Source organism: Hoplias malabaricus, chromosome X1, assembly GCF_029633855.1.
Source record: "Hoplias malabaricus isolate fHopMal1 chromosome X1, fHopMal1.hap1, whole genome shotgun sequence".
Taxonomy (NCBI): Eukaryota; Metazoa; Chordata; class Actinopteri; order Characiformes; family Erythrinidae; genus Hoplias; species Hoplias malabaricus.
Window position 1 is genome coordinate 7,489,564 of NC_089818.1, and position 18,094 is coordinate 7,507,657.

General features: G+C 42.2%; 1 protein-coding gene across 2 annotated transcripts in view; it reads left to right on the forward strand.

The window, feature by feature from the left end:
- rsrc1 (arginine/serine-rich coiled-coil 1) overlaps window positions 1-18,094 on the forward strand; it is a 163,495-nt gene that overhangs the window by 75,340 nt on the left and 70,061 nt on the right. For both annotated transcript variants that reach the window (XM_066651990.1, XM_066651991.1), the window contains exon 6: window positions 1,323-1,374. In XM_066651990.1, coding sequence (XP_066508087.1) covers window positions 1,323-1,374 — 52 coding nt within the window. The remainder of the gene's footprint in view (window positions 1-1,322; window positions 1,375-18,094) is intronic.

The window sequence follows — 18,094 nt, forward strand, 5'->3', positions numbered from 1 at the left end:
GTAGAGACCAGTAGAGACCATTACAGACCAATAGAGACCATTACAGACCAGTAGAGACCAATAGAGACAATTACAGACCAATAGAGACCAGTAGAGACCATTACAGACCAGTAGAGACCAGTAGAGACCATTACAGACCAATAGAGACCATTACAGACCAGTAGAGGCCAATAGAGACCATTTCAGACCAGTAGAGACCATTACAGACCAATAGAGACCATTACAGACCAGTAGAGACCATTACAGACCAGTAGAGACCATTAGAACCTGATTTAAATCGATTTCACCTCCCCCGCTGGAGTATTTGGGGTATCGGGTATTTGTACCCGCGATATCGATATCACCATCGAAACACGTATCGTGACGACCTCAGACAGAAGCCGCAGGTTTCTCTCCTGCTGTCAGGATCGATAAATGTGTCTCAGACGCTTCCGATGCATTTGATTCCCCTTTTCCCGATAAGTCGTGACGTTTAAAATAGGAGCGCGGGGAGAAGAGAGTAAAGTGGGAACGAGGGAAGATCTCGGAGAGGGGCTCGTGTTTTTTAAAAGCGGCGTCGGGGAAGAGCGAGGAGATTTGAAAGGAGAGGTGGATGTGTTTGTCATCTAAGACAGTGCGGAGTGACAGTTTTACATTAAAGCGGGTCATTATATTTCCCCCGCCGCCACCCGAGATGACGTTTTTACAAAGTGACAACTTTTACAGTTTGATAAATCAAATTTATGCTGAATAATGCGCGTCAGGGCTGTCAGCCAGAGCCAAGACACACGGGCTCCACATTCAAATTTCATCCTATTAGCATTTAATTTCTCCATAATCCCGCGCACACACACACACACACAGCGCCACTGAGAGCAATCTATATCCCTTTATAACTTCCTTACCATACAATTCGTCTTTCTTGACAATTAAGAGGGGCAAATCTAATCGCGAGGATATTGGAATTACACGCTTTTTTTTTTCTTTTTTTTTTGGAGCGGTGTCAAAAATACAAGTGCTGATTTCCACTGGAGCTGTCAAATCTTCAGGCTTGCATGTACACACACACACACACACACACAGACATTCACATCATAAAACTCTCCCTGCAACAGCAGCTGTTGGGATAACTATTCTGATCTTTCCAGATACTTAAAGTTTAATGATGTTGCTGCAGGATTCCTTCATCATTTCCTCTAAGTTAGGTGACATTTCTTTAGGCCCGGGTTTTATTCAGCTCAGAAAACGCTCCCCGTAGATGTAAGATACTTTCATTATTAATGGATCTGTCAGTTTGCTTGTTTACGGACGATTTTTTAATTTATTTTTTTCTTTGCTTGCAGACGCCGGCCGAGCAGGCCAAAGTGAGGATGCAGCTGGTCCTTCAGGCTGCAGGTGAGTGACCATTTCTGCACGGGGTCAAGGAACCGTCCACACACTTACGCTGTCTGTCCAAACATTTTTAGACGCCACTTCTGATGAGGGATTTTGTCTAGGTGAAAATGCACTCATTGCTGACACAGGCACACATTGTACAACCTCCTATTGTACAACCTCCTTTTGTACAACCTCCTATTGTACAACCTCCTATTCTACAACCTCCTTTTGTGCAACCTGCTATTCTACAATCTCCTATTGTACTACCCCCTATTGTACTACCTCCTATTGTACAACCTCCTATTGTACAACCTTCTTTTGTACAACCTGCTATTGTACAACCTCCTATTGTACAACCTCCTATTGTACAACCTCCTATTGTACAACCTCCTATTCTACAACCTCCTTTTGTACAACCTGCTATTCTACAACCTCCTATTGTACAACCTCCTTTTGTACAACCTCCTATTGTACAACCTCCTATTCTACAACCTCCTTTTGTGCAACCTGCTATTCTACAACCTCCTATTGTACTACCCCCTATTGTACTACCTCCTATTGTACAACCTCCTATTGTACAACCTTCTTTTGTACAACCTGCTATTGTACAACCTCCTATTGTACAACCTCCTATTCTACAACCTCCTTTTGTACAACCTGCTATTCTACAACCTCCTATTGTACAACCTCCTTTTGTACAACCTCCTATTGTACAACCTCCTATTCTACAACCTCCTTTTGTGCAACCTGCTATTCTACAACCTCCTATTGTACTACCCCCTATTGTACTACCTCCTATTGTACAACCTCCTATTGTACAACCTTCTTTTGTACAACCTGCTATTGTACAACCTCCTATTGTACAACCTCCTATTCTACAACCTCCTTTTGTACAACCTGCTATTCTACAACCTCCTATTGTACTACCTCCTATTGTACAACCCCCTATTGTACAACCTCCTATTGTACAACCCCCTATTGTACTACTCCCTATTGTACAACCCCCTATTGTACAACCCCCTATTGTACAACCCCCTATTGTACAACCCCCTATTGTACAACCCCCTATTGTACAACCCCCTATTGTACAACCCCCTATTGTACAACCACCTATCGTACAACCACCTATTGTACAACCACCTATCGTACAACCACCTATCGTACAACCACCTATCGTACAACCTCCTATTGTACAACCACCTATCGTACAACCTCCTATTTATTGTACAACCTCCTATTGTACAACCTCCTTTTGTACTACCTCCTATTGTACAACCTCTATTCTACCTCCTAAATAGCACATCATTGAGGTGTGAAGTGATGGAGCTGTGTTATCTGAAGTGATGCAGCTCCTTCCAACATTTCAGGATGAAGTTGAAGTGGCTTTTTGTGATTTCCTCCTCCAGCCTCTCTGACCCCTGGGTTCTTCTTTTTCTTCTTTTCAAGACCCTGAAACTCTTGTCACTCAAATAATTCAGACAATTGATTTAGGACTTATTTACTGTCTAAAACAGGGGTATTTAATTCAAATTCAGTAGGGGTTTTGAACATGTGTTTATCATTTCAAGTAAATGTTAAAAATAAAGCCATGCTTTTGTAAAATAACTTTTATAAACACATATTAAAATAAAGTAGCTAATGACTGTCTTGTAGTGATGCTTTACATTTTCCCACTAGCACCACAATGTTTTTGACCCTCCTCCGCTAGTGGTGTAATCAGAAAGCTGATTGGCTATTTTTGCTGAAAGGCTCATTTGCCTGAAGTGCAGGGTTTGATGTGTAAACAGATGCCTTTTTGAGGTTACTGCTCAGATTTGATTGGCTGAGAAATGTCACATGTGATTTGTACAGTGCATGCGATTGGTCCGTGAGTTTCCTGGTCTGTTAAAACTGTACTGTAAAAACTAGAAAAGTTGCACCAGTTAAAATAAACACTAAAACAGTTCTCAGTAGTTAATTGGATAGGACAGCTTATGGGTCCGGTCCCAGAACATGGTCCACAGGTTACTGACTCCTGATCTAAAGTCTCCTGAAATAAGTGCAGTTATTTCATATGTGTTTCTAAAGTAAAAGTCCTTCCCACTCTCTGCCCACTTTAGTCTAGTGATGAACAAAGGCCAGTGGGAGACGTTACCGTTTTAATTATTAATCTCTCTCTCCCTAATATATGGCCAAGAACAGGTCTAAGATCAGTGAGTGAGTCCTTGTGTAATCAACCGTTCATACAGATCTCCAGCATGTCTGATATAATACATCACGCCATTTCTTTGGCTCAGTCTTCACTGGATTCTGTTCTCAGATCAGTCCCTGCGCTCTCATTCATATTGAAGAGGCAGAACAGTGCTGTCATGGAAGAATAAGACATCTCCGTAAGCTGCGCTGAGAATCTGACTCAACACACGTCTGAGGGGTGTTGGAGTGGGGCGCGTGAGTGTGTTTTTCATCTTACCGAGCCCCCACCAGCTGGACAAGCCCCCGTCATGAGCACAAGAGCCGAGCTCTGAATGTAGCTGCCTCAGTTTTCACTCAGACTCTTCCAGGCTGAGGTTTGTCAGTAAAGTTTAAAGACGTCTGGTCAAGTCGAAGAAAGCACAGCTGGCCTTGCTCGCTCTGGGTGGGTAAGATGGCCATCCCTCTCCTCCAAGCGTGCTGAGCTATGGCAACAGTCAGATGAGTCAAGTGCAGAGACTTTAGAAGGCCTGGAGGTTGTGGGTTTGAGTCCTGCTACTGGTTACTGTCTGTGAGGAGTGTGGTGTGTTCTTCCTGTGTCTGTGTGGGTTTCCTCTGGGTGACTGTCTGTGAGGAGTGTGGTGTGTTCTCTCTGTGTCTGCGTGGGTTTCCTCCGGGTGACTGTCTGTGAGGAGTGTGGTGTGTTCTCTCTGTGTCTGCGTGGGTTTCCTCCGGGTGACTGTCTGTGAGGAGTGTGGTGTGTTCTCCCTGTGTCTGCGTGGGTTTCCTCCGGGTGACTCTCTGTGAGGAGTGTGGTGTGTTCTCTCTGTGTCTGCGTGGGTTTCCTCCGGGTGACCGTCTGTGAGGAGTGTGGTGTGTTCTCCCTGTGTCTGCGTGGGTTTCCTCCGGGTGACTGTCTGTGAGGAGTGTGGTGTGTTCTCTCTGTGTCTGCGTGGGTTTCCTCCGGGTGACTGTCTGTGAGGAGTGTGGTGTGATCTCCCTGTGTCTGCGTGGGTTTCCTCCGGGTGACTGTCTGTGAGGAGTGTGGTGTGTTCTCTCTGTGTCTGCGTGGGTTTCCTCTGGGTGCTCCAGTTTCCTCCCAAGGCCCTCGTTGGTAGGTGGATTGGTGACTCAAAAGTGTCCATAGATGTGAGATTGTGGGTGAATCTGTGAGTGTGTGTTGCCCTGTGAAAGACTGGCGCCCCCTCCAGGCTATGTTCCTGCTTTGCGCCCAGTGATTCCGGGTTGGCTGCAGATCCACCGCGACCCTGAACTGGATAAGCACTTACAGACAATGAATGTGAAGGAATTAAAAGTCATTATGAGTTGTTAGAAGCGTTAATGAAGCAGTGTGTCACAGAAAGGCTTAAACATATGCAGAGGACTCAAACACAGTCTGTGCGTAGTAGCTGAGGTTTTAATTATTGTTTTTTGAGTGTTGTTTTTTTAATATTCCTGTTTGCAGTGAGCTGGTATTTGGGTCATGCTTATGGTAGAACAGGAACATATGGGTTTAGTGAATAATGTGTAGGTGCTGTAGAGGTGGACACTTTTTACAGAGAGCACTCCCACCTACTGCAGTGTGTGTATGTGTGTGTGAGTGTGTGTGTGTGTGTGAGAGAGAGAGAGGGAGAGAGTGAGAATGAATGGAATGAATGACCCCCCATCTGGAATCCGGTGCTCAGGAGAATTTAGGACATCTGGGCTGAGAGAACAGAGTCAGGTGTGTGTACACACACTCATTAACTATACCTTATATCAGTGGTACTTAGCCCTGATCTCAGGAGACCCCACCGCTACATAATGCTGTTTTTTCCAGCCCAATTTAGCTGCTTAGTTAAATCAGGTAGTTTATGATAGGCAGGCAAGCTGTTGGAACTGAGAAGAAGAACTGAGTTCTCTCTCTTTCTCTCTCTCTCTGTGTGTGTGTGTGTGTTACACATTGTAATGTAAATAAGATTATAAACTTAAGCAAGGAAGGGGAAGGCCCAGGAGTTAATAACTGAAACACACAGAGAATGTGGGACCATGCAAGACCTGGTAGAGCAGCAAAACGGACCGCTCTATATCTCTGTGGGTCTGAAAGGACGTGGTTATCATGGAAACCCAATCCTTTATTCAAAAGGGCATTTTCAAAAAAGGACACAATAGCTAAAATATGGCTTGAGAGGTGTTAATGACTGAACCAACTGGCAGCCAATGGGAGAGAGTGGGGGGCGGGGCTTCAGTCACCTGTTTGTTAAAGAAGGTGGTTTTTAAATTGCGATAATAATATTCAAGAGCTGCAGTGCAGTGCTTTGTATGAACTGCATTATTCCAAATAAAAACAACTCATATAGTGCACACATTTTCTTTTCACAATAATTAGGTTATCAATTATCATACGACATACAGACATTTACTCAAAGTTTGATTTACAGTGTCTTTTTTGCTAAACATTCACTGCTCTTTAAAGGGATGGAACTGCATTATTATATTGATACTATATTAATTTTACGTCATGGATATAATTTTTTATTTAAATGTCTGTAATATCGTTTATCGCAATTACTTCTGGGACATTATATTATCGACCACAACACACGACTATTATGACACATCACATGGACCGATGCACTGCTCTTGACCAAAGCAGCTGCTTTTTGAAGTATCAGCGGACAGTTACCAACACAGCAGACCCCCATGTGCCACACAAACGTTACCCCAGACTAAGACCCAGCCCCGCTCCACGATACATGACCAGAAAGGGGGTCTTTTTTTCGTTTTTCGTGTTGGAGGTGTGTGTATCCAGCACCTTGCTTTCTTCCTCATCTGTGAACAGAGACGGCAAAGTCATATTTCATCTCCGAGTGGAGAGGGGAAAGTCATCTTTCATTATTTGAGTTGTATATATTCTGCCCTGCACCATTTGAGGGCTTTGATTATGAACCAGATGTGACGGCCTGTTATTGCATTTTAAGCGCAGTCCCTATGTGTGTGGTGTGTGTGTGTGTGTGTGTGTGTGGTGGGGGGGGGGGGGGGGGGTACTTTGTGTGTGTGTGTGTGTGTGTGCTGTAGCCCAGCTGTCAGTTTGTACAGGAAACATATTAAAGGTACCACAAGTCATACATCATCTGTGAGCCACCTACCCATGAGCGCTGCGAAAAACACATCCCAAACACATACACACGTTCACCCACGCTCGCACCGAGTGTGTGTGTGTGGGGTGGGGGGGGTGGGGGGCTGTATATAGAATATAGAATTATAGATATGAAATGCAACAAACTTCTAAGACTGAACTCTGGAGGTGGGATAATGCACCTAGTGACTCCCTTCATTGAAAACCCAGTGAAAATGAAGAGAATAGGGCTTTAAAGTAATGAGGAAATTAAAGCTAAAGACATGCACAGGTTATAAAATCACATCACATGTGTTTGTGTATCCCATAAAGCACTGATGGATCACAGGGCGCTGTATTAATTTGAGTAGTTCTGAAACAGAGCAATGAGAAATAGAAAGCACTGAATGCACATGGGGAAAATTAGGAGAGAGAGAGAGAGAGATGCTGACAGGCTCTCACGTTTTGCAGCTTGGGCTAATTTCCTCCGACTGGCTCGGGCCACAGTTGAGTAATTACTGTTTACACGGCTGCGTGACTGCTCTGTGATCAGCGCAGAGTCTGCGAGCATCAGCGCAGTCAGCTTCTCTGTACAACTCTTCATTAACAGCAGACAAAGGTGCACTACACACCTAAGAGTGTTTACAATAGCAGCAGCCTCAGAAACCTCACAGCAGCTTCAGCTAAAGTCTGGGAAGGATTTTGACGTTCTGGACCTGGATTGGCCAATTCTGCAGTGTCCACTCAGAGTAGAAACAACTGTGAATGAGCATGTGTTACTTAGAGGAATATAAACAAAATCAGCCACAATTATGCTGCTGCTGTGTTTAGTGATGAGGTGCACTCTCAAAAATTAAGGTGCTACAAAAGCTTCTCAGAGCGATGTAATCGAAGGACCACTTATGGCTCCGTAAAAAGAAACATTTCTAATGAACGTTTCTAAGTGAAGTAAATGTGTAAAGAACCTCACGATCGAGTGGTGGGTTTTTAAAGCTTTAAACACATCTCTTAAACAAACCAAAACCAAAAGACGTTCTCCTATTGGTTCCCTCTAATAACCCTTGGTGGCACTTTTATTTTGAAGAGTTCATGTTAAAAAACGTTCGCTGTAGCCTGATAGAGCGGTATCAAAGTACGGGTGAGTTTGGTTTCACAAAATTATTGAGCTGTAATACACAGAAAAGAACCTCAGTCATCGTTAATGTAACTTCTGGAGGAGTTACATTAACCCCTCGCTTCCCACTGATTTCAGCACAGTGCTGTGAAAATGAATTACACCAGAGGGGAACCTCAGGAGCAAAAAACCCATATCATATGTAGTGTTCCTTTATAGATTTCAGTGTTAGCCTTCGTGAACATAACTTCATTGTTACTGACATTGACAGCTGTAGTTTTTAATAATACTCAGCAATTTCCATAAACAAAGAATGGCAGAATGTTTACATTTTGAATTTCAATTATACAATGCTTTAAAGCGTCTCGTGCACCTACTAGAGTGTGATATTTGAGTTTCAGTGTAGTGAGAGAACCCTGTGGACCTGGATCACATGCTTTTATTAGTTGCACTTATTGGTCACTGCTCTAAACGTTATCCTACAGTCTGTGCAGTGTTTCAGTTTTATTAAAAGTGCTCTGCACTTTGTTACTAAATGGACACTTTATGGCCAGCCCTCGTAGCGTAATTATGCCGCTCCCCAGCCGGCCCATCGCTGCTAATGTCCTGCTAATGAGAACGGCTCGGCCTGCGGAAAAGCCGGCCTCGTATGGCCAGATGTATGAGTATTAAAAGCTGTGGTGTCTCTGGATATCCTCTCTCTCAGAAGGGCCCATAAGCAGGGTTTTATGGGCCGACGGAGAGGGAAGCCGGGGCGGCCCCTTTCAACCGGACTAAAGAGAGACGTTAGTGTACAGATGCTCAGGAAGATTTGAGTAATGCACTCTCACACTTACAGCAACAACACACACACACACACACACACACACACACACGCACTATCCTTCTGATGGTCTACAGCACTGGGTCCCAGTCCTGGTCCTGAAAAAGAAAACCACATTAGGCACAGATACTTAATTGACGCTATTAAACCAAACTTATGTTACGCTGCTCACATCTGAGGACGGCCGTGGCCTGGAAGCTGGTTCCATCCCTTGAGCTTTTAGGAAACAATGTGGGAGGTGGAGGAGTGAAGAAACAGTGCCTTCTCTTCCCTCAACATCCACAGATGAAGTGCCCTTGAGCACCCAGTCCTCAAGGATGTGTGTGTGTGTTCAATGCCTGTAATTACTAGCGTGGCGTGTGTGTGTGTGTGTGTGTTTCATTGCTTTGGATGAGTCAGATTTTGTTGCACTGCTGTGCTATGACAATAAAAATGCGTTCTGTATTTTAACGTTATTAAAAGTACTTTTTAACATATTTAAAAGTGACTTTAAAAGTAATTTACAAAGGAGACGTCAAAGGAGACCTCACATCATCTCGGAATTAAAGCAACAGACTCATTACATCACACATAGTTAAAGTAACTCAGTACTTTATCACTGCTTTTAAAACATGCTTTTACTTCTGTGCTACAAAGGTACGGCTGGACTGCATTTAAAACAACTCAGGGCCAGCGTTCAGCCGCAGAAGACTCACTAACTTTACTACAATGAGAAAGTATAGGTATTAAAGTTTACCCACAGTGGCAGTGTCCATAGTGTCTGGCCCGGGCCTGGAGTTAATCTGAACTCTCTGACTTTCTGAGCTCTTTTCCCCAAACCCTTTGCACGTCTGTTGTCTAAGTGATTCGGATGTGTTTCTGTGAAACTGACACGGCGTGCCACGTAGGCCAATCAGACCGACTGTGTTTGGACGGTCGTAATGCTGTAGACATTTAAGTGCAATTTCAGTTGTTTAGTTCTTGTTGTGTACGCGCGGTTTGTATACAGTGGTGTTTGATGAATGGCATGTGCGGAGGGTGTTTTTGACAGAGAGGTGAAGCATGCGGTTGTGTTCGTGAGTAAGGACCGCTCGGTGCGTCATGTGATCTGTTGTGAAATGGTCTGACGTCAGAACATGCAAATGAGACCTCGAACTTGCAGCCAATCACATGGCCCTATTTGTGCTGTGGTCTGAAATAAATCAGGTGAGTTTTAAATGGTTAAAACCAAGTTGTCCATGCTTACCTCACACAGTGTAGCTCCGACCACCTTCACTGAAGGTCCACACGTCTAATGTACGTATATCAGCCTCGAAGGCAGAGAAACAACAAAATCTGTTTAATTATAAAGGTATAAAAGAGGTTATGTAAATTGAAAGATGACAAATTATTATTTAATCACAATTTGCTCCAATTTTGTCTTTAATTCCGGAACCAAATTGTAGAATGTTTTATTTTAATTGTAGATTTTTTAGGTTGAATTCATGAACTCCATTTCAAATTCACGTAGTTATTTGTTTTTCCACTTAAGATTAATTGCAGATATTAGATTTTCCCACTGGAGAAGGGAATGCAACGTACCTTCAAGGCACACAACTGCACTTAAAGACCCCTGCTGGTTTTACTTTTATCAGTTTGCTGCTCATTGATTTATCCATAGCTCTGCTGCAGGTATGGCCTGCTGAGTTACTGATGCTGCCTCATTAGCGTCATGCTAAACATTTAACATATGAATAAAAAATAAATCAATTTAGGAATGTTGTTTTTTGTAATAATAACTATAAAATGTTATGAAAACAAATAATTAATATGGGGATGAACAGAGGGGAAAATAAAAGCCAAGATAATGTAAGATAAGGGTATTTTTTCATTGTGCAGTAATATAAATATATATATACATATGTATTATTCAGCTGTTTAGTTTTTTCAGCAGGATTAATGATGACATCACAAAGGGGGTGGAATATATTATCACTGTGTAGTGGGCAGGGGGTTAGTCCTAGGCCTAATTAAAAGACCTGGGTGTTAATCTGAGAGTCTCTTCACTTCTGATTCATCCGTTGCCTTCCTGTTTCCTTTTAACCATGATTCAGGAGTGTATAATATGTCCTGCAGTGTATAGTAAAACTCCTCCTCCCCAAGTTGTGTGTGTGTGTGTGTAGCTGTGAAGAACCTGATTCGTTTTCAGATGCAGAGTCTTGTAATTCTGATGTCACGGTAATGAGCTTGTCCTGTCCTCACTTGTTAGCAGTGTTTACACTGCTGTGTGTGTGTGCGTAAGAGTGTGTATGTGTGTGTGTGTGTGCGTGAGAGTGTGTGTGTGTGTGTGTGTTGGCAGTTTTTATGTTTCAATTTGTCTTCACATTACAGAGTTTATATTATCTACCTAACCCCTAAATAAACAAGCTAGTGCATCACTAAATAGTACTGACCCCTCTCTCTCTCTCTCTCTCTCTGATAGAGCAGATGTTGGCGGGTTTTGGAATGGTAATGTTTGTGCCATGCTGTAAGCCCCCCCTCGCTCCTCTGTACACTCGCCAGCCGCTTCGTTCGCTCTCCTTTTCTTCTCTATTCCCTCGCTCGCTCTTTTTTTTTTTTTTTTTTTTTCTGCAGAGGTCTCCCGAGATCCCTAAATCCTCCCCCGGCCTTCAGTGTGTGTGTGTGTGTGTGTGTGTGTGTTGTGTGTTTGTGTTGATGGACTCTAGGAGAGTGTGTGTTGAGCAGATCATCCCCACGTAAGCTGCTCAGGCCCTATTGTGGAGGGGGCCTGGCAGACCTGTAATGAGCTCTCAAACTCTCTCTCTCTCTCTCTCTCTCTCTCTCTCAAGCCTTTACCCCCTCCCCTCCCCTAGTGGTCCTCTGAGAGGTGACAGCATTGTGCCGATATGTTTATGGGTCACTTCCTATTTGCCCTTTTTTGTGCATATGTCCATGTGTCCACCAACATGTGGTCCACTGCTTTAACACAAATGCACTGATATTTCATATTTAATTGTAGCACTGCAATGTTCGTGAACTCATAACAATAACTCATAAATATACAGAGGGCTTGTTGACACTAATAACTATTCGTAATTGTAATAATGCATAATTAAGGGTTTTTTATGGTGGATATTGAGCTTGAATTTTAAGCTACACTCGTGTTAATACTGACACAAAGAAGTAAAGTCTAAACAGTGCTAAAGAAGTCACATGGTATTTTGGGCTGCAGCAGTGTGTTGACTTAGATATCAGTGTGTGTTCAGTGGCTAAAGCTAACTGTGTATTACAATAAGAAGCGTGTCGTGACGTTTTAGTGACGTACTGAAGAGTTTAGCTCTTAAATAATAAACTTCAATTAAAATTAATATAAATAAACACAATTTTTTAGGAGATTTTAGGAATAAGATACTGCTATTGATTTATAACGTCTTTATGTAACGTTATTAATGATTATCACCTCACAGACCTAATGACTAATGATACCCCGGTCTTTACTGAGACAGACTTTAGCCCAGATTTCAGCTGCTCCATGATTTAAATTATTAGATATTTACTAAAAAAATGGAATTTGAGTTCAAATTATCAAAAGAATTGAACAACTACAGGCAGCAGATTCAGACGAAGCTCGATTAAAATCTCTTTTACTAATTGACCCCTCTGTTTTGAAATATTCTCCCGTGCTCAGAGTGTGAGCTTGTGTACGAATGTATACCTTTAGGTACCTTTGAGGTAGATTTGAGTTGATTCGATGTTATAAAAGATACCCCATTTTCTGTAGTTTTCCTCTGAGTGAGTGTCAGATTAAAGGCAAATAAACTGGCCATGTGTCGCCCCCCCCCCACTCCCCTCCCTCCGCCACCCACCCGTATCTGCCCAACACTCACACAGCTACCAGAGGTCAGAGGTCATCAAAACAAAAGCTCAGGCCTCCAGTAAGCAGAGCTGTGAGCGTGTGCCCCTTCCATGAGCTCCAGAGCTGCACCGCTGATGCCCAGAGAAGTACCCCAGCGCTTATGGAAGACGTGTGTGACGTTTTAATGGCTGTTTAATGGGGTTTCAGTTGTTACTTGGTTACTCTGCAGCACCCTCCTCCAGGGAGGTGGGGGTACATTCGGCGATGTGGATTTTGGAAAGCTTACGTGTGTGTGTGTGTGTGTGTGTGTGTGGATAAGTTCCTTGGACCTTATACATTTTCTGCTGAGGCACAGAATGTCCTAAAGATTGTAGAAATGTTGAAATGCATCGACTGTGAACACAATGTCCACGTGCCCACAGTTTGTTCGAGGGTTATAAAGCCCCAGTATTTTAATGTGGAGGAGGGGAGCATTCTCTGGAGCGCTGGTGATATTTATACAATTTTTCAAGCATTTTACATCATTTTAAACGACTCCCCCTGCCATAATTAAGTTTTGACATGCTCTTTAATAATATATATATATTTTTAAGTAATAAATATTAAAGGAGTAATGTCGCTCTTCTCCTCCGGGGTCCGTACACTCCGCCAACAGCTCACAACATCTGTGAACTCACAGACCACACATACACAGAGGGTGTCATCTTTCTTCACACACTCTCTCTCTCACACACACACACACACACACAAACTACACATAACTTTGGGTCTCCCTTTACTGTCTCTTTAACCAGTTTATTTAAAGTGGACCGTTATAAATGGACCATAATATGGACCATAAGGTGGACGTTGGCAGTGTCCATCAGCAGAGCATGTGATTTCTGTTCTACAGGTTCCAAAACCAGTAGCCAATCACAAATCAGGGCATTAACAAAAGCTGAATGAAACTATACACAGATAATAATTGAAGTAGGAGTTGATTGCAGGTGTAAAGTACTGAGTTAACAGTGTGTTTCTATAATCAGTGCTTGGTTTGAGGGGAAACATTTAAAGAAAATACCCAGGAAGGTAGTTAAATCATGCAGTTACAGCCCACCTGTACACTGGACACAGTTGTATTGTGTCCAGTTGAAATTGCATCATTATTCGTAATCCGTCGCTGCATGTCCTCGTTTAAAACTCTGTATTTAATTGTGTTGTTCCTCTCAGACTCCCCCTCAGTCTGTTCTGCAGCACATACGCCGTGTCGCGATCCCTCAGCGTTTCTAATCTGTATAATGTCGACATGTAGCATGAATATAATACACCCACTCTGTTTTCCAGGACACATCCTTCATTTTCATCTTCACTTTCCTGCTCAAATGATTCACTCTATTGTTTGATTACACTCTCTCTCTCCAAATGTCTCTGTAAGATCTCTCCACTGCCCTCATTTAAGGTTTGGCACAGAAACAAGTGTTTTCTTCGCGGATAAACACTGAAACACTTTATTTCTCGGCTTAAATTTCTGTTTAATGTGAGGCTTATTTTAAGGTTTGGTCCCGCGTTCAAACTGTATTTCAACATATTGCCACCGTCTGGGGAAAAAATACAAAACTCTACTTTTTAATTATCTACAAAATTTAAAATATTTTGTGTGTGTGTGTAGATATGTGTGTGTGTGTTTGTATATATTATATGTATGTATGTATGTATGTGTATATATATATATATATATATATATATATATATATATGTGTGTGTGTGTGTAGATGTGTGTGTACGTGTTTGGTGTGTGTGTACGTGTTTGATGTGTGTGTGTGTGTGTATGTGTGTGTGTGTGTGTGTATAAATATATTCTTTTTGCTTAAAACATTAATTATTGTAAGAAGTAAGTATTGGTGCATTGCTGAATATAGTATTTTATAGGTTTATTTATTAAGTTTTACTGAGTTTAAAAGTGCACTGATTGTAAACAATACTTCAAAGAATAATTGGATTTCTTAGTTATTTACTAAACGTCTGAAATAAGTAAAAGACAAATAACCAGTGTAAACTAGCACCAAATAAAGTGGCTGTTGGATGAGTGATATTCTTAATATTTTCATTATTTACAGAACAGATAGAACAGATTCTGGCAGCATATGAATATTATACAATCATTGAAATCTGAACACAAACTAAATGCTTAATTGTAACATGTTCATTTTAGTTTGTTTGTTTGTTATTAATCAATGTTACAGTGATGTTGTTTAGTGATGCACCAGACACAGAAAACACCCTCCTAAATACAGACAGACTTACAAACGTATCACCCCCCCCCACACGCGCGCACACACACACACTCCACCCGTAAAGGTGGGATTCCAGGGTCTGGTTGAAGGCTAATAGTTGACCAGCGCTCTCTAATCTGTGGCCTGCGTCCATTGATCAGCAGGATTTATGTGCCATTACCTCACTGTTCCAGTCAACAGTCGTAATTATACCCTGCGAAGGTAGCTCTCCAGACCCAGGAATACCTGAGTAAGCTCTTAACACTGACCTCAGTTCAGTCACTTAGCCGTATTAGCTGCGGAGTGACTGATGTCCCGATCAGAAGCTGAGGAGATGGACGCTGGTTTTCTTTCAGTCTGGACGCAGCCGGCGAGTTGAGCTTTATAAACAGGGCTCATGTCTGATTGACTAGCGCTGATGTTTTATGAGTCTGAAAGTCCATACACCCCAATATATCCCGCTCCGCTCGGACTCTGACGGCTTTAGTGCTTTCCCAGACGTCTGAATATCCCGAGGTTTCTACTGGAGGTACACGGCCACTTCCGTAAGCTCTACCTCCATCCCTTTTCCTCGGATTACAAGGACATTTTTTAATTTGAGTTTCTGTTTAAATTCATCTAAGACAAGCACTAATTGGATGTTTGTTTGTTTTTTATTAATACATATTTTATGATGTTAAACAAATTAGAAAACATTTTCATGCCCTGTTTATGTAATAAACAACACTGTAACTATTTTGTTAATTAATTGATTGATTAGTCAGCTATTTTTCAACGTATTATATATTTAATAATCCCTTGCAAATATAGTATTTTTCTTAAAAAAAAAAAAATAAATAAAAATAATTACTAACAAAAACATATAACAAAATGACAAATTCAACATTTACTCATTTCCCAGAGTCTTCTCCAAACTCTTAAATGTATTAAAGCAATTAACTTCACTGCAGCTAATGGCTGGTGTTTGAAATGTGGAAAATACCGCTTCCAAAGTTGCATTATATTATTTTAAACAAGGGTAACACTACAATAACAAGGGCACATACATCAAGACAGTGATGAGCTTTACACAATGGTTTGTCAAAATTAATCATTAAATAATAATAATAAATAAATAATGTTTCTTGTTCTTGTCGTTAATTCATAATCTTGACTTAAAGGAACCCTATGTAATATTTTACCTTAAAAAATGACAGCTTCGAAGTCGTTGTGATGCTTCACTGAACTGTAATAAAGAGAATAGAGCTCTGCTCATCACTGCAGAACCGTGACGTTCGGGTAGAAAACCACCCCTAACCCTGTCCCTCCCAACTTCAGTATAGTGCTATAATAATGAATTATACCCTTTGAACAAACCCCCCACCCCCTGCAAAAAACTCACCTACAGTTCCTTTAATCATTTAGTGAAGCTTATTACTGTCTAATTATTTAAGAACAGTTAATTAACGTAACCTTATTTTAAAGTGCTACACAAAGTTTAATTATTAAAGTTGTTCTGTGTTCGGTTCTGAGTAAACATCCTGTCACAGACGGACCCTCGGACGCATTTTTCCACACAGTTCCTTCTGAAATTAAGAACTGTTAGCGATAGACAACCTTTCAATACGTTATTGATCATCTGTGTCAGCACTTTACACTGGGCCCAGGTCAAGAACAGCAGCTGTTTACAACAGGGAAGTGTCTTTCATTGTACACTGAATATCCAGAACATTCAAACCACTCACAGATGACATCAGTAACACCAAGTCAAGGTTTGTGATGTAATAAACTGTAAATAAACAGTCTGTGATTTTAATAAGAGCCAGATCATTGTGGTCAGATGATTAGACCCTAGAAGGCTGACCCTAGAGCAGCAGGGTACTCCAAGTCAGTAGCTACCTACGGCATCTGAGGAGGGACAAACCACCAACCTGAGATGTAGTTTTATTTTACAAAATAAAGCTAAGATGTTTGAAGGCTAAATAACGCCATGACGAAGTGTCAAAGTGTAAAAAGCATGAATAAAAATAATGTCGGTCAGCATTTATTTAATGTAAACGTTATGTTTTTCCCCCAATTTTCTCTTCTTCATTTTTGATGTAGTGTGTCCTGAATGGTTTCATGCCTGAGCTAGAATTGAGGTATTTCAGTCAGTGACGTAACACTGTGACAGTGCCTCGTTTTCATGCCTAGCCTTAGTCTGTAGAAGCAATCGAACCCCTGCGTCTGAATCCAGCTCCATTAGGGTCTTGGGTTAAGAGAGTTCTGAATACACTCCTCACCTGGGCTCCTTACAGTGTGATGGGAGCTGAGAAGCGCAGTGTGACACTCTGCTAAGGTTAGGTGTGCCTTCCAGGACTGGTGCTGTTTTTCATCAGCGAGGGCTCTTTGTTTATTACTCTCGTCTGTTCTCGCTCTGAGCGTGTGTTGATGAGGGCTGAGGATGAGGATGAGGAGCTGGGTCTTTAGCAGAGAGAGGTGTGTGTGTGAGAGTGTGTGAAATTGAGTGCGGCGAGGGAGTTGGCCGCCATGGCGGAGAGGTTGTTAAAACGCTTTGCTGAGGAGGAGCGCGGTGCTGGCTGCTTCTACTGCTGGCAGATTTCAAACAGCATCTGGTGGACTCTTGAAACAGAACCTTGTGAGTATGTTCAAGTCCAAATGGAATAATTTCCACCCCCCACCTCCCCCTCCCCACCCACCCGTCTCCCCCTCCACCCTTACACACACTCCTCTCCTCATTTTCCTCCTCTTCTTGTTGCTGTTGGTATTTAGAACCACATGGCGATCTCGATCTCCCTCTCTCTCTCTCTCTGCCTCAATATGTACAAATTACCATAACAGAAAAAAGCCAGAAGAATATTTTTAATTTGCTGTTTTCCATAATTTTCCCAACATATGGTATAAATGATTTTGATGCAAATGTATGCGCTAATTATTTGCAGACGAAACCTCAAACAGACTCGCCCTTGAAGTGGAATGAAAGCAAATTTGCAATCACCTTAAATTTTGCTAACCATTTACTGTTAAGTAAACTTTGCTAAGTAATTTAATTACCTTGGCCCTCTGGCTGGGGGCTGAGAGAGAGAGAGAGAGAGAAAGAGAGAGATTGTGTGTAATCGGTGCGTCCCCATGTGGAGCAGCTCATGGAGAATTCAGGGAGATGGAAATGTTCTACTTAGTTCTTTTGGGACATTTGTTTAGCGTCCAGTGGAATCGCGTATTTCACCTTCAGTAGACGCAGCGTGGTGGCACAGCAAGGAGTGTCGCAGTCACACAGCTCCAGAGACCTGGAGGTTGTGGGTTCCTGTCTGTGAGGAGTGTGGTGTGTTCTCTCTGTGTCTGCGTGGGTTTCCTCCGGGTGACTGTCTGTGAGGAGTGTGGTGTGTTCTCCCTGTGTCTGCGTGGGTTTCCTCCGGGTGACTGTCTGTGAGGAGTGTGGTGTGTTCTCCCTGTGTCTGCGTGGGTTTCCTCCGGGTGACTGTCTGTGAGG